The sequence below is a fragment of the Scophthalmus maximus genome, chromosome 16, assembly GCF_022379125.1.
Source record: "Scophthalmus maximus strain ysfricsl-2021 chromosome 16, ASM2237912v1, whole genome shotgun sequence".
Taxonomy (NCBI): Eukaryota; Metazoa; Chordata; class Actinopteri; order Pleuronectiformes; family Scophthalmidae; genus Scophthalmus; species Scophthalmus maximus.
Window position 1 is genome coordinate 10292736 of NC_061530.1, and position 23572 is coordinate 10316307.

The 23572-nt window shown below is 40.1% G+C and overlaps 2 protein-coding genes and 1 long non-coding RNA gene across 5 annotated transcripts in view; 1 reads left to right on the forward strand and 2 right to left on the reverse strand.

Moving 5' to 3' along the window:
- Positions 1-304: 304 nt before the first annotated feature.
- Positions 305-11190, reverse strand: med24 (mediator complex subunit 24). 2 transcript variants are annotated; one of them, XM_047327465.1, is made up of 26 exons: positions 11079-11190; positions 10681-10814; positions 10503-10585; positions 10375-10413; positions 10219-10292; positions 9846-10069; positions 9641-9752; positions 9375-9525; positions 8754-8867; positions 8324-8377; positions 8105-8187; positions 7887-7973; positions 7561-7672; positions 7199-7341; positions 6940-6977; positions 6747-6829; positions 6363-6541; positions 5807-5906; positions 5288-5463; positions 4519-4783; positions 3798-3979; positions 3610-3703; positions 3377-3476; positions 2363-2443; positions 1183-1331; positions 305-676 (listed from the first exon to the last, which is right to left on the reverse strand). In XM_047327465.1, exons 2-26 carry the CDS (start codon positions 10808-10810, stop codon positions 560-562), a joined length of 2970 nt encoding a protein of 989 aa, XP_047183421.1. In that variant the 5' UTR covers positions 10811-10814; positions 11079-11190; the 3' UTR covers positions 305-559. The 2 variants fall into 2 exon arrangements, with proteins under 2 accessions (XP_047183421.1, XP_047183422.1); XM_047327466.1 differs by having other exon boundaries at positions 7561-7660; positions 11079-11189.
- A 92-nt stretch (positions 11191-11282) lies between these two features.
- The window catches only part of LOC118288056, a 33014-nt gene continuing 20724 nt past the window's right edge, over positions 11283-23572 (forward strand). For both annotated transcript variants that reach the window (XR_004785792.2, XR_004785791.1), the window contains exons 1-2: positions 11283-11373; positions 12196-12377. This is a non-coding gene — a long non-coding RNA (uncharacterized LOC118288056). The remainder of the gene's footprint in view (positions 11374-12195; positions 12378-23572) is intronic.
- On the reverse strand, positions 16655-22540 carry kcnj12a (potassium inwardly rectifying channel subfamily J member 12a). Its single transcript, XM_047327867.1, has one exon. It carries the CDS (start codon positions 22232-22234, stop codon positions 20933-20935), a length of 1302 nt encoding a protein of 433 aa, XP_047183823.1. The 5' UTR covers positions 22235-22540; the 3' UTR covers positions 16655-20932.

Here is a 23572-nt window from a genome sequence, read left to right on the forward strand (position 1 = left end):
ACAGAGAAGTGCAACTAAAAGTGAAATAGACACTTAAGTGTCATTTCTTCCACACAGCCAGACTGATTTCCTGGGGGAAGTGTTGCAAGTGTTGGATGGGTGCCCTGATGACCACAAGCTTTTGTCGGTCAGATGATAGTCCGCAGTCCCTCGTACGTAGCCTCATGTGGTAGCCTCGCAAGCATGTGACCAATCAACTGACTTTAAACCTCCAAATGTGTCATCATGATGCATTCTGATAAAAAAACCACACAATGAATGAAACTTACTATGAATAAGGAAATACTGACAAGCAGAAACAGAAGATCTTCAGTACGGGTTTAGTCTAAATCTTATTTACACGTTTCTTCACATGTGAGAAGGAACATTGGGAGAAAAAAAAACTGTATTAAAAAAAAGACAGATGACTACAGACGCGTAGATCCCTTAAAATGGACGATCCTGCCAGGTGCAGAACAAGTCATATCAAGTTGTCATAGTTATATAACTGATATCACTGGCACAGTCCTGGGCCAACAGGACGCTCATTTGGTTCTGATGTCAATTTAAACCCCACTGTTCACAAGGCAGATATGGCTTTGGCAGCTACTCTCCTGCCCAGCGGCAGAGTCAGGTCAGTGATGGCCAGGACAACTCTAGGTTTGGCCAGAGCAGGCAGCTTCACCAGCTCAGAAACCTGGATGTACGAAGAGACAAAGAACCATTACGTTTTCAGCTTAAGAGTGTCATAACAAAAGAAACAAGAATACATTCAAACACACATTTTTCACTAATAGAAACAGATGCAGATGGTAACCCTAAACCAATTCATTTTTGGTTGTTTTAGTTATTTGTGCTTGGCAGTTTCTTCTACTCTAAATTGTGCTTGTTTGTCCTTATCAAAACGACTTCATATTCCTCACAGCAAATCTATTAGTTTTAAAATAAGATGAAGTGAATCATAACAACACACACGTTCATCTGACGAATGTACAGATTCCCGATGAACGCAGCGCACATCGACTCTCGGATTCTCTCTCACTCTTAGATTTATCGCTCTTCACCAAATCACTGCTGAGGAATGTTTTTCGTAAGCAGGCGACTCACTTGAAGGAGTAGGTTCCCAACCTCCCCGATCTTCTCCCTCCCTGTTTCCAACCATCTGGCCTCCCTTCCCAGTTTCTCGTCCAGCTCATAACTCACCATCGTGAAAGGCATGAACTGCAGGATGCTCCCCCGACTTCCCTGCTCCAGACACTCGACGCACTCCTCCATAAAACTCTGTACAAACTGGGTGTGAGGTCCAGCCATCTTGGAGCCCACGATGGAGGATATGAGGAGGAAAAGGTTGGCTGGGGAGAAGAGGACAGGTGTCAGGTGGTATACACTGTAGTGGTATAAGTCATTACACACATTTGTGTTCAATAGGATATAAATTTACTATGCTCCAAAGAGGGTTTTTAAAAAAAAATTGAATAAGTGTTACCCACCCCTCTTTTTGTTGCGAAAGTTTTCAAGAAATGCCAACTCATTGAACTGTTAGATAATTTCAAGCAATAATAATAAATGCTCAGCAGTAATTTCACCATTTATTGATTTTAGCCTTTTAGCTAATAACCTTCTAGATTACCTCCATTTAAAAAAACCAAAACCCATCGCTTTCATTTTAATTCAATAGAATTAACTTTCATTACAAAAATATTTTCTCAATTAAAAAAGTGCAGTTGTACATTTTCTGTTATATTATTGTATCTTATATTGATGGTGTCTCATAGATTTGCAAAATTATTTGAATAAATTAAGAGGTTTTTTTTCTTACATATTGTACACCTACAATAATAAAAAAAAAGAATATGCAAGTTCTGCAGCAGTCACATTTTGCAACAGAGTAAGAATTACTTTTAAAACATGCACATGAATCTTTTTGCTGTAGAGCAACTTTAACTTTATCACACGATAAAGAAATGAATCCCTCTGAAAAATAAGATATTTTCTTATGAACATAAAATCAATCTTGCTTTACTTGGCGGTGTCTTCTTAAAGGCGTTGAGCCACCACAAGGCCCTTGCACACAGTAAGTGCTCTTTGGCCTAGATTGTAAAAGCCGCTCAAACTCTGCTGGAGGCATTTCTACTGAAGTTTTGATTTGACTGTGACCAAGAAGTTCCACAAACTGTCATACTGCAGGCTGGATTTGAGATGTAGTGATTTTGAAGGCCATAGCATATGATCATCATAATTTTCACGGCTGCATTCATCATATTTCCTCATTCTTTTATTCAAGAATTTCCTTTAATTTGTCACCTTTATTTAATAGTCTCACTGCTCTTTGCAGGATGCACACAAAAGGACATTGAGTGGACATATAAGTCATAGTTCTCACCCAGGACTCGGTTCAGAGGATCCCTCATGTTAACGGTGTGGAGCTGGGAGGCAGAGAGGGAACTGCTCATAGATCTGTCACCTATGACACAACACGTGGCATGAGAAACAATACCATTTTCATTTTCATTCTATGTGGTCATTTGAGAAAAAAAAATCCACACACAAAACTGGTGGATTAATAATCGTAATCTTGACTACAGGTTGTGAAAGTCTGAAAGGCTTCCTTTTATTGCCATCTTACACAACCTTTCCACTGTTCCTAAAATAACCTTGTTGGATACATTTCAACATTTCTTTTAAAGATGTCGGGCAGGTTTTTCCTATTTATACAGTCAAAACAAAAGGTGAAATTCTTATAACACAAGAAATAAGACTGATTTCCTTCATTTTATGATCATGTTAAACAACTAATAATCAAATGAAGATTAATGACAGTTTCTAAATGACTGGTCTTTTTCAATGGAGTCGATGGAGTTAACTATTTTTCGTAAGTCTATGAGCTCACCTAGCTTAAGTAGAGGATACATTTTTACCAAGTCGTGCAACACTATGATTCATAATGCCCTCTGTGGGGATCTCACAATGTAGGTGTATCTAAAACTGAAAGAATCAAACATTCCCAAAGGTGATACACTCAATGTTCTTCAGGAGAAAAAGAATAGTTGGGAAACACAAAACAATACCTCTATTGTTGTCTATATTAATCCTGTCGCTTAGTATTTGAATGTTACAAGCAAAAACCCCATATTAGCCCATAGCCCTCAAGTAAGAACTTGCTGAGGGACAAGATGCTCAACAATAATTAATGGTGAGACCTGTTTACTTATGCTTTTGGTTTTAAGTGCTTACAAGCAAATTGCTGGTAACAGGATCTTAGAAAGTTCAAACTATGCTTCTGAAAACCATCTGGTACTTGCATAATCCCCAGCTCAGACTGACACACTAATGACGAAACGGTCACAGAGGTTTCATAATACTGTGTATTAAAAAACCCAGACATTAATAGACTGACCTGGACTGGAAAGGGCTACAGGTTCATCCTCGTTGGAGCTGAGCAGACGCATGAGTTTAGACGGTTGAGTGTCATCCAAGGGAAAAAGGCTGTTGTAGTCCTGCGGTCAACGATATAGTATTTTAGACTTCAATGGAGTGGAGGTCAGTGAAATTCATAGCTCCTGCTTTCTCACGCTGAAAATAGTATTCTCAAGAGTAACACATTAAGCTGCTCTTTAAGACCGCTTTTACCTCAATATCTTCTCGCTGCCTTTTGCGTTGACGAGCCGAGAACGAGCCTCTGTGGTGAGAGGAGTAAGAGCTGAGTGCGCACCACACCGACAACCTGGGGAGTCATCGGGAGAGGACAGTCGGCACCAGATGCCACAAAACTAAAGCCACAGCTTCCATCGACAACCAAAGTGATAAGCTTGTCTTACTTGGCCAGTGCTTTCCCTGGTGGGTCTGCCAGGCTGTGCCAGTGGGCGGAGTCTGTGAGCAGGTCTGGCAGTATGGTACCCAGCAGGGTGAGGGTGATCTGCTGAGTGTCCAGACAGAAGATGCTGTAGAGCAACTCCACCACCCGAGTGGCCCACTCCTGTCGCGTCTCCTTCAGCAGTTCCTGACATAGGATGCAGTGCTCCAATTACACACCAAAATCCATCTCTTTGGTTATACTCTACTCTTGGTAATACTCTCTGGAGTCACCTTTCATATCATAAAATCAAGTTTTCCTCATAGTACCACTAGTGGTGTGATCGAGCACCCATATATGATTCACAAAATGTTGCTGCAAATTGTAAATATAATCGAGGGAAACACATCAGTTGATGAAATGATTAGCACAGAGATTAAGTGGCAAGAAATCAACTAATTGTTGGAGCAAAATTTCATGTAAATAGTGTCTTAGTAACTGAATATCTTATGGTTTTTGATTGTTGATCACACAAAACAAGAAATTTCAAGATGTGTCCTGCAGCTGAAGTAAATTAGGATGGCTGTTTTTTTTATATTGTTAAACCGAAGTGATTAATCATTAAAATAACTGGCAGATGTATCGATAATGAAAATAATTTGGTAGCTGCTGCCTTTAAATATAGTAGTTGATATTGATCTTGAGGCTTAATCTATCAGCACCTTGACTTCGCCCTTCTACTGTACCTTGACCAAATTGTTGGTGAACCAGAAAACCCCGCCCATGTTGAGGAGACTCTCAAACAGATGCAGGGCCCGGCTGTCCGCCCAGCCTTTGCGCAGCACTGCCTGGAACTGCTTGCTGAGGGCCGCGTGGATGGGCTCTTTGGCCGGCAGCAGGTTGCGATAGGGAATCGGCTCCAGGCCCTCCATTGGGGGGCGCAGAGCTGCGGCCGTTTGTTGGAAGACGTCAGCACACATGTGCTCCATGATGGAACTCATAATGATCACTCTGGTGAGAGCACGGGAAAGGAAGCTCATTGTTAATCCGTATAATAATGGACTGTGAACGAGACTGGTTAAATACACAGTCATCTGTGAAGTATTAAAAGAGCACTCGCATGTACACGTTGGATGGCTTCAATGGACACACTGCCAATTCACTCTGAATTGCTGAACTGAATTGTTGCTTCGCTTTGCTTGTGGCAGATGTTGATAAAAGCTCAACTTTTTAAGTGTCAGCACATTCACCAGCCAGTAAAATTGTGTTAAAACAAATACTCAAGTACTCAGGTCCCGTCTGACATCAAATGTCAAAATGAGCCTGGAGAGAGGATGTAGAGGCAGGTGGTGAACCTGATATGTGCTCATCTGGTCGTGTAGTTTATTTCTATATTGTGTGTCCCAAGCAGGAAACTGTGACTGGCTATTCTGACGATCCCGCCAGTGTCAAGCATTTGAGCAACGCATACATGTGAGTGCCCAGTTAGAGTTTTTTTTTTTTTTAATTTTGTACCGTTCATTGTAAAACTGCAGCGTGTTCTCCCCATACAGGGGAGTCACGAGTTGTCGTATCATAGTCTGGGGTTTCTCCCTCTCGTCTCTCCCCAGCATCCTGACGTGGGCCACCAGCCAGGCCACGGCACAGATGGCCATGCTGCACACCTTCCCCTTGATGTTGTCTGTAATCTTCTTCACTCAGAAAGAGGTGGCAGCAGAAAGAAAAGAGGAAGGAAGGAGAAGAGATTCTGACTAAAACGCGAATGGAATATGGAAGAAATGAGGAATCGGCTACATCTATCAGACTGTGGGACGTCAGTGCTGTTGCAATGCTCCTCAGTTTCCACAGAACGCATCACGCTCACTTAAGTAATGAGTCAATATACAAAAGTGGGAAAAATGATAATTCTAATTCTAGATGGTATGTGTAATGGGTAGGGAGGAGACGGATACTAGATAAGCAACCACCAGTCCGAAAAATCTCACGAAAAATATTTCCCAGTTATAAGCAGACGAAAAAAAAAGCTGGACATACCTGTACTGCCTCTACAGACAGCACACCGTTCTCCCATGCATTCAGAACTTCCAAGATGGCCGCCGGGGTGCTGAGGCAAATTTCGTGCCATTTCACCTGACTGTCACAACAGATAGATGTCAGAGGAAATTCCATATTTAGAGCAAGACTTGTCATCCTTGAGAAATTTCCATTGCATAAATAAACTGAAACCAAAATAGAAATAATAAAAGGAAAAACTAAAGAAGTGCAAGTCATTTCTGTCTGATTCCCGTTTTAAAACAGAACAGTGAAAAAAGCTTTGCCCATAATTGTTTTTGACAAATATAGTAAACATTTATATGTGCTTACAAGTATATTATAATGTTGAAAACTATTTAAATACATGTTAATATATTAACATAAACAAAGCAGCTTAAAGTTAATTGCTGCAGTTTTAAGGATGTGAAAATGTATTTTCACCGTTGACTAAAATGAATAGAAATCGGGTGTTTGGAAGGGATTTAAGATAATTATTTTTATTTTAAGAATGATCAATTGGGGATGAAATAACTTTGAATTTTAGCCTGAAACTCACACTAGTTTCATCTCTGAGGAGTTGTTGAGCAGGGTTACCAGGCTCTCCACTTTGCCAGGCTCGGGCCTGAAGCAAGGGTGGTCTGGGTTCAGAGTCTTGCCCTCTTCAGGCATACACGTCTGCAGCCATGTTTCAAAGAAAGGTGTCTCTCCTGAAGGGCTGGGGTCTGACAGGATCACCTGGAGGTGGGAAACATGGAGCAGCCATGCACAGTTGAAAAATCAACCAAAATGGAGAGAAGACACAGACCCGATCAATCTACAATATTTTATTCAGCAAGCTGCAGATATTGGTAGGGTTGTAGTGCACAACCTTCTCTCGACATCTTGTGGTCTTACACTGAAAGAGCAGGATGATTTGCTGCATATAAAGCGTTGAACTAACCTCTGAACCATATGTCTGCACCACGTGGCAGAGCATGAGGAAGGAGATGTCGAAGAGCAGGGCCCGCACTGACGCAGACTTGGCTGAGAGAGGAGGGAAAATCCTCAGGGTTAATATTTCGTTCATGACATGGTGTGTCAGTGAAGAAAGAAATTCCAACATTGGAAATTGTCACTCTTGTTTTTGAACTTACATCCTTCGCCGCTGATGTGCTTGGGAAACTCATTAAGCCTTTAACAGAAAAAAAAGAAGAAAAAAATCATTATATGTCATGAAACATCCTCTTAAAAATCCATTCCTTAGGCCAATGGTGCAAAGACTGCGGCATTAACAATGTGCCAACCTTTTAAGTATGGTTGTAACTTGGCGTACAACTCATTATGTGAATTGTGATTCTGGCGACTGAAGGGGGGCGATTTATCTTAACTTCCGACCGTTTTGCATTTACTTACTTAATGAACTTTCGGGCAAAGGATTTGAGTTTCCCAGTGGCCGCTGCCGCTGCCAGGAGGAGATCAAGGCTTTTCCCAGACAACATGTGTCCCAGGACGCCTAGAAGGCCCTCAGGTGACTTGGAGTGGTCTGCATCTACTGTCTAATGAACAAGGAGGAAAGAGTTCGGCTCACTATTTATTTTTACACAGGTGTAACATCTAAAGTGCTGTGATCTTTGAGAACTAACTTAAATTGTCACATTTGTCATAAAATGTTTGTTTCTATTCTCTGAACACTCAGACACTACTTACAATTACATCAACATTGTAATTCACCAAGATTTCCCTGTACAATTTAAGATCAGGTGGTGGTGCTGTACCTTGAGAATATTGGTGACAGTAGGCTCAGCTCTCAAGATTAGACCTGGGTTAGGCTGGATGTTAGCATTTTCTGCGGTCTTTAGCCTCGGGGCGAACTCCCTGTCCTCGGTCCTGAATCAAATTTGCAAGGGAAGAGGGAAAGGAAGAGAGAGAGAGACAAAGACAGAGACAGAGAGGGGGTTGGGGGATATGGTGTGTGGGATATTGTGTGAATATGGTGTATAAACCGTCATCCATGTTCAAAAGCAAAGAAAAACAAAAAGGGAAAGAAAAAAGTGTTTTTGGTTCATTTCATTCAAATTCCTTTTGAGATGGAAACCCATACCGTTTTGAGGTGAGGCTGGTTGTATTCGAATCTGACAGCAGACCAAGCTTGTTACACTCCTGTAGGAGCATGCCAAGACAGTCGCAACTATGTGAAGAAGCACAGATAATTATAAGTGTCACGGTGCTGGCTTGTTTAGATGGCTCTATAATCTAAAATACCTTACAATAAGGCTACAGACACCAAATATGATTGTATCAAGGTTTTGAAGCACTAACTTGCATCTCTGATCTGCTTTGTCCAGCAGTGGAGTGAGCTTGAGAAGGTACTGGAAGGCAATATTTACATCGTCCATGAAATCCTGGGGGCAAAAACAAAACATTTGCAATTTTTTAGAAGTGGTGGCAAAGGCTTACATATCTGCTCAGCAGTGACGACCCATGACAGTATCAGTTTGTTAATTAGTTAGAAAGACATCTGTGGCTCAATTGCTTTACCTGTCCTTTGTCACCTTGAGGATATTTCTTCAGTCGGAGCAAAACTTGTGGGATCTAGGATGAAGAAGAAAGAAATGGACTTCCTTATGTGTGGTTGAGTATTTTGGTGGTGACAATGTCATTCAGAGAGTCGCACCTATATCTCAGAGGCGATTCTTTGAATAGATCAGTTATTGGATGTTGATCATTTGACCGTATTAATTTACACACTTAATTGATTTCATTTGAAAAACAGTTACGTAAAAAACACATAACAGAACTCAGTTCAGACTATTTAATGGAAACAATATATTGATAATACAAACAGGAATAAGAAAGTGGATATAATAATGAAGAAAAATCTCCTCTCAACAATTCAGTACTGACACCTAAACAACAAAAGCCAGAGAAATGTAGATAAAAAGCAGAGGATCTTTAAAATATATCTTACCTTGAGGAATGTGAAGGCAGTCCATTTTAACTCCTCGGTTCCCTCTGGTGACTCAATGAGGCCAGTGAAGCAAGCCTTCCAGATCTCCAGTACAAAGAGAGGAGCAGGAATTTGCTATGGAGGATAAACATTTGAAGGTGATTTGAAGGTGTAAAATATATGGCTGCGCTCTTTCATCTGGCCAGTGTAAAGCAGATATTTAAGTATAAACCACCTATTGAAAATTTAGCCGAAGGGGTTTCAGTGAAATGCAGTCAAAAAGAAGTGAACATGGTAGAACATGTTCCATTTTCGACCGAATTTATGTCAAAATTTCAGGTGCACTAGGCAACATTTTACACTAAAATTACAGCAGTGTAAACAGATTAATCACATGGCTTTGTACTTCGAAAGCTGCACACTTCCATTAGGTCTTTTAATATTTTTCGAACAGCTTTTTAATTTTCAGTATGACACTGGCAACTCTGATTAAATTGACCCCACTTCAAGCTTAATTAATTCTTTAATAATTTAATAAGTATTAAAAGCACTTTTCAAACTCTATACATTCCCACTTTGATCTCTGCCAACTTGAAAAGATGACGGGTTTAAAATCATATTTATCTGAATCTTAATTTTCACCTGCATTCTCTTGATCATCATCAACTGCTCTACAAGTGGCTGCGTCTCCCCAGTCAAATTCATTGTCCCTTCTAGCATTATGAAAGCATGGACTGATGGAAAGGACGGATGGAGCTGAGGTTCAGACTGCACTGACAGCATCAGGGGAATACTGAGGAAAGAGTGAAGAGTTGGCATGAGGAAGACTGATTGCAATGGTGTTTAACCATACCAAAGTTAAGCAGTTCAGTATATTCACTAATAAGGAATGAGATGAAAATCTTCACCCTTTTACTAGTGACAAGCTTTCCTCTAGCTTAGACCGCATTGTCTGGTTAGGTACGCAGCCGAGGCCATCTGTCACTTTCAGCATAGCTTGCTCTACATTGCTCCAGGATCCTGAGGAGAAAAAGCAACAGCATTTTACCGGGTGCTTTCATATCGTTGTGGCATGGTAACAATCAGAATCATGGTCACACACAATCCTGTCACCTTGTTCCTCCAGCCGGGCAATGTGGACCAGGGCTCTGTTCTTGGTGTTGTTCAGCAGACTGTGAAGCCTCTCCTGGCAGGCTCTCAGACTGGCTTCTGTACTGGCTGATGGGCCCAGTTCTCTCAGTGACTCGCAGTACCAGGCACAGCCCTGCAGCAGCCACACCACCACTCCCAGCAGAGCCCGACACAGTCCGATGCATTCCTCTGCTTTCCCGTGACAGCTTCAAAGTCAGAAAATGAGAGGCAGTCAGTTACTATATATAAAAATAAGAATGAGGAGAAACTTAAAGCTCTTCATAGACAGTACTTGCCGATAGACCATTATGGATGATAAGATGATACAAAAACTGCCATGGAAAATTTCCCTTACCTGAGACGATGGCAGAACATGTCCATTATCTCCAACAGTGATTTGACACACAGCTCCCGGGAAAAATCTTCAAACTAACAGAAAAATAAGACGTGAAATAAAACTCTCTTTTTTCTTATTGTATAGTAGTTGTTATTTTCATCACTTATACATTACCTTGCTGATGGCATTGAGGACACTGGAATAAGACACCATCTAAGGAGAGAGTGGGTCATGTTCACAAGTGGTAAAATAACACAACTACTTTTTAACACACTGCTCAGCCACACAATGTTTTGTCTCACCTGTGAACTTATAGCATATTTGAGGTACGACAAAATAAGGGGGTTAGGGGAGGGACCAATCATCGCCTGCTCCATCAGGGCCTCTGGAAAACAAACAGCGTTTAGTGTCCCCAGAGAGATGATAGTGATGTAACTGACGTGATGTCACTTAGTAATAAGTCAAACACTTCGCACTTACCTGCAAGGTTGAGGTAGTCCCATGTTGCTCCCTTTGGAAAGTTCTTCTTGATGTTGATAGCCCACTGGTAGTCACTCCATCGCTCCTTCCATGCCTGCAGAATGGCTTGCTTCAGATTGACCACCTTCATCCTACTAAGAACGACAATCGATTTGTCCCAAAAAATTATAAATTGGTATGTAAATTTCTGTAATGCACTAATCAAAACTATGTCGTGGTAACATTTATACACCACTCAGTCTAGCGTCCTTTAGGTTACTCATTAGCACCTTAGCCTGCTGACGTTAGCCGTTAGCTGCCGATGCTATTCACCAAAAGATTAAAATAAAATAAGTCTTGCTGATTGCAAAAAAACATCCAAATGCCATAATAAATGAGACAATGTTAGTGTCGCTTACTTCGCTTACTACAAAATCTGATGCGTACCTATCTTTCACCTTTTTTCATAGAAGGTGTTTGTTTGAATCGCTCACTTCACAATGCAATGTAGCTCATTGTTGTTTTAAAAGACGTAAGCGTCCATTGGCTAATGTCGTGACGCATCAGTATCCCTCCCGCTGATTGGTTAGAGAGGAGACCAACCACTGAACGCTCAGCGGTCGGGTGACGATGACGCACTGGTGTCACAAGATGTCGCACTTTACAAACCTTTTAAATCAGAGCGCGACCGCTCAAGAAAAGTCGAGGAGCAAGGTGAGATACAATTTATTCTGCATTGATCCCAGTGTTTTAAATCTTAACATGAAACATTAGCTGGAGAAATGCGTAAAAGATATTTGCTGTCAAGTCTGGAACTTGCCGAGCTCAGCTGACATTTAGCATCAATTAACGCTGGCTCACCCACTGTAAACAACAATGTTCTAAAGTAGAGGATTGTCTTGAAAGTTATTTATTTATTTGTCGTTTTAGTGGCAACAGTGATATTCTGTGTTGTCTTATGTAACTATCCCATTCAATTGTGTGATTCACTGCCTCGCTGCAGTTTATTGTGCGTGTGTCAGTTCTGACTGTTATTCAACAGACTCTGTTTTGTCAATCATGTTGCACCTTCGAGGTTGAAAATAAATGACATAATAGTGTTTATGGTATACCAATCAATCAATTAGAAACAGATTATAATGTCAGTGTAAGTCCAATGCAGAGTTTTTGGGTTAATTCCTTTACTGGGAGTTTAAAATGTTAAATCTAATCCTTTATTAGACCCTCAATTGGGGAAATTTGCCATGTTACAGCAGAGATTAGATATTAGAAATAGAAGAAACAGCATTGCATCGAAAATAAAGTCATACATAAGCATTGTATTATAAACACAATAAATGTAAAATAAAAAAGCACATAATCCTGTTGTAAAAACAGTAGTATAAGTATAAAAACTAAGTCATTCACAACAGAAGCCCCCACACACCTCAGTCAGTTTAAAGCAGTACTGACAGTGTTTATGATTTAAAAACATCAACTCCAAAGCATGGTCCGCAGATTTGTTCCTAACTTTCTCATTTCCACTTTTGCACTCAGTGCTTCAACATGTTGAAAGGGATACAATATCAAAACCACCCGACTACCCTCGTGAGCTCGGCCCTGTATTGAACAAAGACCCTCTTTCTGCCTGACACTGGAGACGTTGAGACGAGAGGTCTGTGTCCTGGGACAGAGCGATGCCAGCCAGCCAGAGATGATCCACGCACCCTGGCATATAGGTAGGTTGGGTTTGGAAAGCCTGCGTGTGCGTGCGTGCGTGTGTGTGTGCGTGTGTGTGCGTGTGCGTGCGTGCGTGTGTGTGCGTGTGTGTGTGTGTGTGTGTGTGTGTGTGTGTGTGTGTGGAGGGGTAATTGGACAGAAGGATCCTTTCCCTGTTGCTTTCCACTGAGAGCTGTATTACATAAGGGTGCTGACAGATTTGAGTCTGGGGATACCAGAGAGACTGTTGTCGCAGCTCTGTGTCTGTTCTCAGGACTTCACTGCTGCTGGGACAGACGCGGTTCTGCTGACTCTCATTTTTCTTGTGTGCGACTGTTTGATTTGCTTGAATTTGACGCTTTTGACTTGTCCCAGTACAATGGAGCTCACCATCATTCGGTTTCTGTTACTTCAAGTCCTCTAAAATTACCTCAGTGTGAATGCTTTAATTGAAACTTACTTTTTTTTAATACACACAAGTTTAACACAGTCTACCTTTGTCCAGAAGGAAGACACTGTTCATAACATCTTCTGACGATATCATGGTTATTAGTATGAAGGAAATGTTTATCTTTTTCTCCGTTGTAATTTAATAGGCATTTAGGCTCTGTAAAATACCCCTGAGCTCCATTGTACCAGGGTGAAAACCGCTGTTATCTTCAAACCTTAGCAAATAACACTGGAACAATGTGGATTGTATAGATTGTATTTTTGTGTAAACCATGCATCAAATCCATCTGGGGAAATTGGTAACTAATATATGAAATACACCATATCATTTACACAGAGGCAGAAGAGGATACTCAAAATCTCTGAACTAATATAATGGAACAAATATTTTATAGATCGTGCCTCAGATCTGTTGTAGAACTGTGTAGATGTTACAGCAGCACAACTTCGATTTCTCCTCTTTCTTTCTCTCTTCTTGTAAAACACACTGAGGCCGTTGGGCACACACAGGTTATTACCAAGGGTTGAGAGCCACGAAACAAGTGGCCCTTCTCATGTCCCCTCAGGTTTTCCATTCATGTTACTTCATGAATCAGGATAGACAAAATGCATCCACTACAACTGAGGAGATAAGATGCTTATCATGTCATCATGTTTAATGCTGCACACCTCCACTATCACAGGTTAGAATTCCAGTCTTGCAGACTTGATCCACAGTGGAGCTGCTGATTATTAAATTCATAGAGATGAACAAACAATATTTTAACAATCACTTATTGGATGGTACTAGCTGTCAATCACACTGTGTCCATCCCTTAATGGGATGGGGAAACATCAGTGGGCTCTTGGCTTATTACACAAGACGAAGCGTATGGATAGTAGGACAGGGCTATCAGGTCTCGACAAAACATGAGTCAGTCATTGGATGATTTCCCATCACTCTTTGAGGACCACAGAAGGATCATTTTGTAATTTTCTGTCAGATCAGCTTTAGTTTTTTAGTTTTTCTAATTCAAGCCTATGATGGTGAACATTCGTTTGTGAAGATTCTCTTTAAAAACACATAGTCAGTATCCATTTATAGAATACCTTTATGCGTTTATTTTTTCATGTGCCTTTATTACCCATTTCATTGATGCCAAATATATATTCTATACCTATCACTGATCTAATACAGTACTATATATTGTTCACTGTTTATTTCACTGTTAAATCTGGATTCTGTCAGGAAAATTTAATTACAATTGAAATTGTTATACATATCTAGATCTGGTGATCTATAAATATATTTCACTTTTCATATAGCTAGCTAGATAAATAGATAGACAGGATTTTTTTTTTTAAATTTCATTTAAATCGAATTTGACTCAAGTTCCCACAATATTGTCCATTTGTAACACAATAGCTAATATATGCATGTGTGTAAAATACTTTGTAGTGGATATTCTCAAGGCAGAAAAGGCGTAGTGAATAATAACACGGACCTCATATCTCCAGTAAGTGTCTTTGATTGAGCGATACGATCACAGGAACTAACACTGAGTACTTTTACTGGTGAACGTGTCACAGAGCCACATGTGGCTTGACACTGAGGAGCTTAATATAGCCCCCTTCAACATGATTTCCCCTCACTTCATTGTTATCACAAGTCCAGGCTACAGGGAGTTTCTTCCAGCATTAATTAGAACTCGTCTATATGGGCTGGCTGGCAGAAAGCCCGTCAGAGGCCACTTCCATGCATCCTTTCGCATCTTTTACAGCCTGCATAAGTAGACACATGTAGGTGTAACAATTTTCGTTTTATATCATGTGAGCAAACATTTGAATCCAGGCCCCAGCTGGCTTAATCAAATGTTCCCTGGGAATCACACAAGGGGCATTCCCATGGGATCCTGGGTGTCAACTTAACTGTGGTGTAATTTCAACAAAATATGAAGACACAGGGAAAAGTCATCGCTATCTGTCTCGGCCAGTCTCTTTGTCTCTGCCTGTCTGTCTGTAATCAAATTATAGTATCCATAATTACCATTGGTGGTTGAGGTTGTGTCTGGTTTGTTCCCCAGCTGCACTCGCTCTCTTTTTTTTTGACCAGCGGGTTACATGGCAACAGCCTCCATATGGCAATTAATAGGTTTATTTGCAGGAGCTGCGAATGTGAAGAGAGAAGCTGTGCACCAGTGGCGTTCATAGCTCTATAGATACAAACAACTGGTAACAAACCATTATTGAAATGTACCATTTTCTGGTTTTTAATAGTTAACAAGAGAATATCATGGGAATGTACATGCTGAGAACTATTTAAGGAAGTAAGTCAGTCAAACCATCCCAATAGACCGTATATTCATCCCCTCTGTATGGCATGTGTTTAGGATTACAGCAACCCTCTATCTTGTTGGGCAGTTTATCATGACATGCCCTCAATTATCCAGCGCCTCTGGGCGTCTAATCTTACTATCACAGTACACCAATTTGACATCACAGTTATCAGAAGATGGCTCATTTACAGAGTCAAGTCAAATTCTGAGTTCCACAACCCCTGTTACACTGATGCAAAATCTATAATGCTTTCATGCATTAGGCACTCATTAACACTGTCTGCCACTAATTCTGAAAGCCTCACTTCTACTCTGTGTGTACGGTACCAAGCCACACAAAGCCAGACAAGCTTCCCCGGCCATATTACATAATCAAACTTGGCAAAAGCTTCCAGCATAGCCTCTATGATCCCGGTGTTGGTTCGTACTGAGACCCAACGCCTGAGCTCAGCACAGGCAGTGGCCAGCATGTTAATCCTCAATCTGTCACTTACTGTGAGTGACTTAAATCACCCCAACCTGAATTATTTAGAAACAGCTGATGACCACAGATCCTGTGCAAAGTGTGGCGATTATTCATCACCGGTCCAAAAGTTTGTTCAGTGGTGCTGATGGCTGCGTCGCAAGCTCCGGTACTCGCATAACTCTTATAGCTCTTTACTCATTGATGGCATCATATTGTTTTCAAATATACACGTTTACATCCAGTGTTGGTTGGGCTCTGCTGATCAGTGCAATACCTTAAACCTAAAAGAGGACACAGTGTGCAGTTCCTAGCTATAGGCTTTCACATTTGACAAATAATAATAATAATAATAATAATAATAATACTACATCAAATTTATATAGAGCTTTTCTAAATGCTCAAAGACGCTTATTTCAAATACAGATTGCTAATACAGATTACCAATAACCTTACCAATTAATAACAGAAACCTAAAACTGGAGCAGATCAGTGCAATTCAGATAATGAATTATCTTATTATGTGTTTACTTACACCTGATCTGTTATTACAGTGACATTTCAAGAAGACATTTGATGTTTGGAAAAAGGCCCACAGTGAAATCTAACACTTAAAAACATGAACATTTCCTCAATTCTGAAGTAGTAGAGTAATAATGATCGCTCATGTGTTGTTACTCCATTGATCTGATTAAGTCAGCTGCAGGCCTCTTGCTTAGTTCAGCAGGGCCAAAAGGCCTGTGGCCCTGCTGGTTGTTTGTGTGTCACAGTGATTAATTGATGAGCCTTCTTGAATAATTGGCCAAAGACCAGGGAGTCATCTGTGTGACGCAAATCCTGATCTCTCATCTCGAACCAACCTTCATGGTGATGTATGTACCTCAGCTACCACTTCACCCATTGATTAGTCAAGCTTGAGGATGTCTGTGGTTTGTATTGGATCTAACATGTTCAACACAGCCCAGACTTGTGGACAAAGCACAAAAAGAGAGCAAACAAAAGAGATAAAACCCTTTTTCTCCCCCACAATTAGTGTTTAATTGAATAATTTAAATGATGATGAATTAAACTCAAAAGCCCAGTACACATTTCGCTGGACATAGGAAGACTTCTACAGAGGTCAAAGGTTTTTCCAATCATCCCTTTAAGAGAAATACCTGTTAAATCATGTGCTGAAGGAAAAAAAAGAAATAAAAACTTCAAAAACTAGGACAAAAATCAAATGATGCCTCAATTGTAATTTCATTGTATTACTCTAATAAAAACAGATAAATATTGATTTCTATATTCTATCAAAAAGAACTTTGTATAAAAATAAGCAGGTTTGTTCAGCCTGGCTGCTCCCCATCTTAATTTTTTATAATGTAGCTGCGCTTTTTACACTATAAACCTATTCATCCAATGTTTCTATGTTCTTTCATGTGGGCAACATAAAATCTAAAACCATCTCTGAAAAAAATGTATTCAGTAGAAATTTTTTGAACTATGCAATTCAGTGATGCAGCATAGAAGCTGTTTACGCTTCACTTTTTTATAACACTGTAATTTTGTGAGCAGGCGCAGAGGCTTCACACGTCAGTGTATATAACCTTCCCAGAAGGCAATGAGCATAATAAATGTATAGGTTTGGGTAAAGAACGCTTTACTTATTAGCCATAAAATGCTTTTTATATTTTACCACATCCTACTATTTTCTAAAAACATATTAGCGAGAAATATCATAGAGTCAAGCATACCACTAAAGTTAAATTACTTTATTGAAAATATTAGTCATTGTGACCAACATAACAACCACTTCATGATTCTCCTCTTTGTTTTCATATCGTTGTTTTTCAACATATCCTGCTGGTTACTATGTTTACACATATGTAATCTTTTATGTGTGAAAGTTAACTAAAATTGTTTCAGCGGGACTGCCATGTTTTAGTGAAGTAAAACTGGACTTAAGATAAATAGTATCTTGTGACACAACATAAACATGTTTAGGTTTGAATGATACATTTTCACTAGGCATCATGAATAGAGGATCACTGTAAAATGTGGATGTTCGTGCCAAAGGAAAAAAGTTGTCATGCGTCATAATTTTGTCTCTTAAACTACTGTATACAGTGAGAGCAAATAATATGAAATCTGCAACTAAATGTGAATTCTTTTGTTGCTAAGTTTAGATTTTTGCTTTAATTAATTCATTTCATTATGTAAATCGATAAAAGATAATTTGCCAACTGGAGAAGACCTTTGTAGAATATGATTACGCATTCTTCAAGATCAGTCCGAACAGTTTTAGAAGGTTTGGGACATAAACATTCAGAACATTAGTCTCAGCTGCGCTCCATTACTTTGGTATCAAATCTGAGTTGAACATCTGCACACAAAAAAAATCATGCGAACAGGTACAATAAAAACAAGAAACATAGTGTCATTCTCATTACATCATTCTTTTCACTTGTTATCTGTGAATTAAAATTCTAAATACGCATGTTCAGTGTATTAAGTGAATAATTAACAACATGTTCTTTGAAATTATTCTGAAAGGTGTGCTCCAGTGTTTATTGCTTCCATTCAGACCTTGGTCCAGTGTTTCAAGTCACCGTATTAGCATATTGCTAAAATGCATTTAGCTGTCTACAGTTTGTGATATTTGTAAATGCCAGAGGAATCGATGTTACTAAGTAAAAAGGGGGATGCTAATTTTTATTTGTTGTGGTTTTGCTCATGTATATGTTTGCACAGCAATAACAGCTTTTTTGCCAAACTTAATCTTTCACATTCATTTTACCCATTAAAGGTAACCTTTGTTATATAATGATTGAATAATATTTTGTCCTGTCAAGCCTAAAAAGACATTGTCTCTGTTGGTATCAATACCTCCAACTGTAAGTGGCAAATATGTTTGGACAATTTTTGCCTTATAACCATAATACAAAGTGTGGTAGACACAGTTGCCCTAATGATACTCACATACTTGAGGTAATGCAATTTTTTTTTAATCTATTTTTGTTGACATTTCGCATTGACTAAAGCAGGGGTGGGGGACCTTCGGCGTCCTTGATGTATACGGCCCATTAGACAAACATTTGTAGACTAACATGTCCTTTTTGGTGGTCCCTTCTGGTTGTATGCCTGTCAGGTTGCAGTCACGATGGCTGAAACACACACACCCCTACTATGTATCATTGTGGCGACTGTATGTTGCATTTTCCAAAATATATGAATAAAAAAAATTGTTTATTTACAGGGACTTGCTTACAGTGATATAAAGGGCCAGTCCCAGGTGCCATTACAGCTGGAAACATGTAGCTAAACTGGGAGAGTTGCAAGTTTAAACATGCTTGAGTAATGTTAACGATTTTCAATGGAGTTTGGGTGGCCAACAAGCAAAATTTCACAAGACCACATTCTGACAGAGACTATGTTACACAGTCAAGTTTTGCTATGACCTTATAGCTAAAAAGCTGAAACCTCATTCAGGAGGGGAATTTGATGAAGGAGCCTTGTTGCTGCTGCAGAGCTGCTCGCACAAGACAAAGCACAATTATGCATTGTGTACAAACACTGTTCATTTTCCCACTCTGCAAGAACAAAAGCCTGCTATGACATCTGAATATGCTGGTGAGTTTGCGAAACGCCAGTAGGCATTTGGTTTCACTACATGAAAAGTAAACAAACAGAAATGAACATATTTGTTAAGCTGTTTAATATGGAACCAGCCGATGTGCCTGACAACTTGCAACCCAATTATTTTGTGCATCAAAGCTCATGTTTGAAGGTCCTGAGTATTTTCTCATTCTTGGGAGACATGCACTGCAGTTTGCATCTCTGTTTCCGACAATCAACTACTGTGAGGAGTTCCTTTCCAAACTGATTTTTGAAAAGTCCCCCCATGAAGACTGACTGACCCAAACCTGGAAAACCAGCTCATAGCATCATCATCGTCACTACCATCTGCCATCAGATGCCTCGCCAAAGTGAAGCAGTTAATGCTATTGTATTTAAGAGATTAGTGTTATTTAGGTGTTTCAATATTTTTAGTAAGTATCTTATGGCCCTAGAATGATGTTAAAAAGATTTAAGTGGTCCTTGACTGGAAAAAGGTTTCCAACCCCTGGACTAAAGCAATGTCATTAAATGATTTCCTCTCACAAAGAACTCAATAGGATTTCTCTTCCCTGATACAGTTAACAAAATGCATAGTCTCATTTTTAAATAGAGCAAAAACACACACAAGTGTGATCAATGTAGGCCAGTTTGTTACAGTCTGAATTTCCATATGGCATGGAAGAAAACTTGTTAATGACTGCCAACATATGGGTTTTAGTTAAAGTTTGTTTGTTAATTTGCAAGTTGTAAAAGTAAAGGTAAACTTTAAAGTGCATTTCTTAGAAGGGTTACAAAATACAAATCGCAATTATTCATTTATTATTCAATTGATCAGTTCAGACCTGAATATTGGAACTGGAATCTTGCAAAAAATAAAATTTTGTGAACATATAAAATGTTCATTATAGTTGCTTTTCCACTGTTTGTACTTTAGTGTGGTCTACCTGACTTCTTGCAATGTTTGTAGTTCCGTGCAACAAAATCATGATGTTGGTGGCTTGTTATATTTTGATAGAAGATTAAAATATGAGGCATTTAGAGATTATATAAATAATTATTCTCTTTAGAGGTGTATTTCTGTTCAATATATTCCTTTATGTTCTTCTTCATAGTGCTATTTTCCCTAAGTAGTTAGATTTTGTGATCAGACCAATGTCAAAATAAAGGTGTTGAATTATGTTGTTTTCAGTGGCTCACTGTCAGATGTTTTATCATGGCTCATTGCATCTGAATGCTGCAGTGCATCATTTTCAATGTGTCACTGAACGCAGGTCCAGTAATTACAGCAATGCAAGGAACTCTAAAGAGAAGCCTTGCAACACTGTTATAAGTTGAAATAGCGACTACCTTTTTAAGAGATGTTTCTGGAAACTGATACAGCACACAAAACATAACTTACCTAAGCAACGTATTTACACCTAAAATTTGATTACAAGGTTCTGTCATAATAGTTCTTGTTACCTCACATTGAACACTCTTAACGCAAAATGACCATGTGAAAAAAGATTCAAGATTCCATAAAGGAAGGTCTTTCTCTGGCCTTTTCCTTTATAGACATTCCTTAACACAAATTCTTAGCTGTGTACTCTAGTTTTCCCCCATTCCTTCCAGTTAAGTCCCTTTTATTGTTGTCCTATGTCTTTTCCAATCTTTCACAGTAGTCACTTCGTATGGCACTTTGCATTGTTCGGCATTACTACCCTTGGATAAAGTTATTGAAAGTTGACCCTGGGTCAGTGGGTAGAGGTCATATTTCTGACTCTCTACGATATGACCTTTGATCCAGCGCCCTGGGGGGCTGTAAGCGTTCAAACTCATGTCGACTGTTCCGGTCTGGACTGAGGTTCGCCAGTGCCCTGCTCCCACCACCTACATCCTCCTCTTCATCATCACGGTTTAGGAAGGCCAGCTCATTTTCATAGCAGAAGGAGTTTGAGCTGGGGACAAGGAACTTGTTCTCCACCATGTCCTTGGCACTGCAGCGGGGGGTGGACGGTACCTCGTATGTTTTGTGAAAGTGAGAGTAATCCACCTTGTACACGTTCTTCTCCTCAAACAAGACTGGCTCGAACCGGTGACCCCAAAGGACCTCTGAGGCCAAGTAGGAGCTGCGAGCCTGCGTGGTCATGGCGGTTGCTTCAACCATGCCCTCCAAGATGACAACGATCTCAAAGTCTGCTGTCTCCAAGTCCTGTTTACTGATCCCAAAAAGGGGGCTCTCTTCATCTATCTCATGGAGAATAGTGATGGGTGAAACCAAGAAAATCCTGTCCAAGCCTTTATCAAAGCCCACATCAATGTCTATCTGGTCTAGAGGAATATATTCCCCCTCATCTGTGATCCTAGGTTTGATGAGCTGTGCCCTGACGTGGGCCTCCACAATGTGACTCTTACGAAGATTCCCTACCCTCCACATTAGACACAGCTTTCCGTCCCGCATGGCAATGATAGCATTGTGGCTAAACAACAAAGTTTGTGCTCGCTTCTTAGGTCTCGCCATCTTAGCCATGATGGCGCCAATCATGAAGCAGTCAATGATGCAGCCCACTATGGACTGGAAGACCACCATGAAGACAGCAACTGGGCACTCCTCAGTCACACAGCGGTAGCCATAACCTATAGTAGACTGTGTTTCAATGGAGAATAGAAAGGCAGCCACAAATCCATTGACTTGTAGGACACATGGAGTAAAGTTGTCATCTCCAGCTGGATTATCCAGATCACCATGCAACAAAGCAATGACCCAAAAGGCTAAGCCGAAGGCCAGCCAAGAGACTACAAACACAAGAGTGAAGACTACCAACATCCATCGCCAGCGAATATCAACACATGTAGTGAAGATATCAGCCATGTAGCGTTGTGACTTTTCGTCCATATTGGAAAACTGCACATTGCACTGGCCATTCTTTTTGACGAAGCGGTTGCGGCACTTGCGGCGTGTGTGGATCTTGCCATTGCCAAAGCCGTTCATGCCATGCATGGTAGTGAGGCGAAGGCCCTCTTCCTCAGATGACACGATGCTGTAGCGGTTGATCCTGCCCACACTCATTCTCCCTGCTGCACATCCAGCTGCAGGGTGAGGCCAGAAGGGCAGGCCAGGAGTCCCAGTTTGTGATTGTGGCCCGTCACCGCTTGATCACTGGCTGAACTGCATTTTAGTGAGTCATAGACAGGGAGCTGGTTGGGAGCCTTGAGCTTTTATCCAATCCCTGTAGAGTGTGTCAGGAGAAGAGAACAAAGAGAGCATCGTTATGTGACGTTATGGTCAATCACATACCTATTTATAAAACGTACATATTAAAAACCTACCATAATCACTTATGGAGACTGAATGGCAAAATACTGTTTGGTAATTAGCACTTAGTAGCACTCAAACAGTATTTTGACCAATTCAATTCACCAATTCCCCACCAGCATCAACAGTATTTTTAAAAAGAATTATATATATATCTCATATGTTGGATATATGAGATAAACAGGCACCAGATTAACTTGATTTAGATTTTTGATATGTACTGACATTTACTCTAAGCTATTTCTTTCCAGATCTTTTAAAATAAAAAATCTGTTTATTTCTATAATAATGTGACCTTTGTTTATTATAAGATCTACCATTAGCTAATGTCTACATGACTGTGTCCAGCTTCTGTTATGTTAATCCTTCCACAAATCTAATAATCTAATAAAGATAATTGGAAAACAATTAAAATTTAAGGTAACAATTGAGTATGTCATAATTATCAGTGTTTCCCATTCATTTGTTGCGCCACAGTTTCATTATGAACTGAAAAATAGACATCATTTTTTCTCTCTCTCTCTCTCTTTCTCTCTCTCAAATCATAATCAGTCATATTCATAACATGTTAACCATCCTCAGCAGGCAGGTAACACTCGGCATAAAAAACATTTTTTGCTTTAGCTGTCCACGTTCCCCCCATGAGCATGAAGTTCTTAGCAGGCCCTCTCTGCGTACCTGTCATTTGGGGTGCACATGAGAGCTTGCTGCGTAGCCCACCCCCAACAACCGCTCCAGCTGCTACTACAGATATGGTCTAATTCTGTGGGAAATGTGAATGACGTTAACAATAAGATACTACAGTATGTCTAGAATATTTTGGATTGTATTTATTCCATGTGCCACTTCACAGTACAAGGTTTACATCACACTACCTCCCTCCACCATCTTGCCCTCTTTAAACATCACGACTCAAAATCAAAACTGGCCCTCACTGAAGGGTCCTCAAGTCGTTTGATGTCGGCTGGGTAAGTGAAGAGCCGGCCTCACTGCAGATCCACTTCTGTCACATGGCATTTCCTGTGTTTTTCTCTTTCAAATCATAAAGAAGGTTGGAAGTGGAGACAAATGAAGTCATCACCTACCAGATGT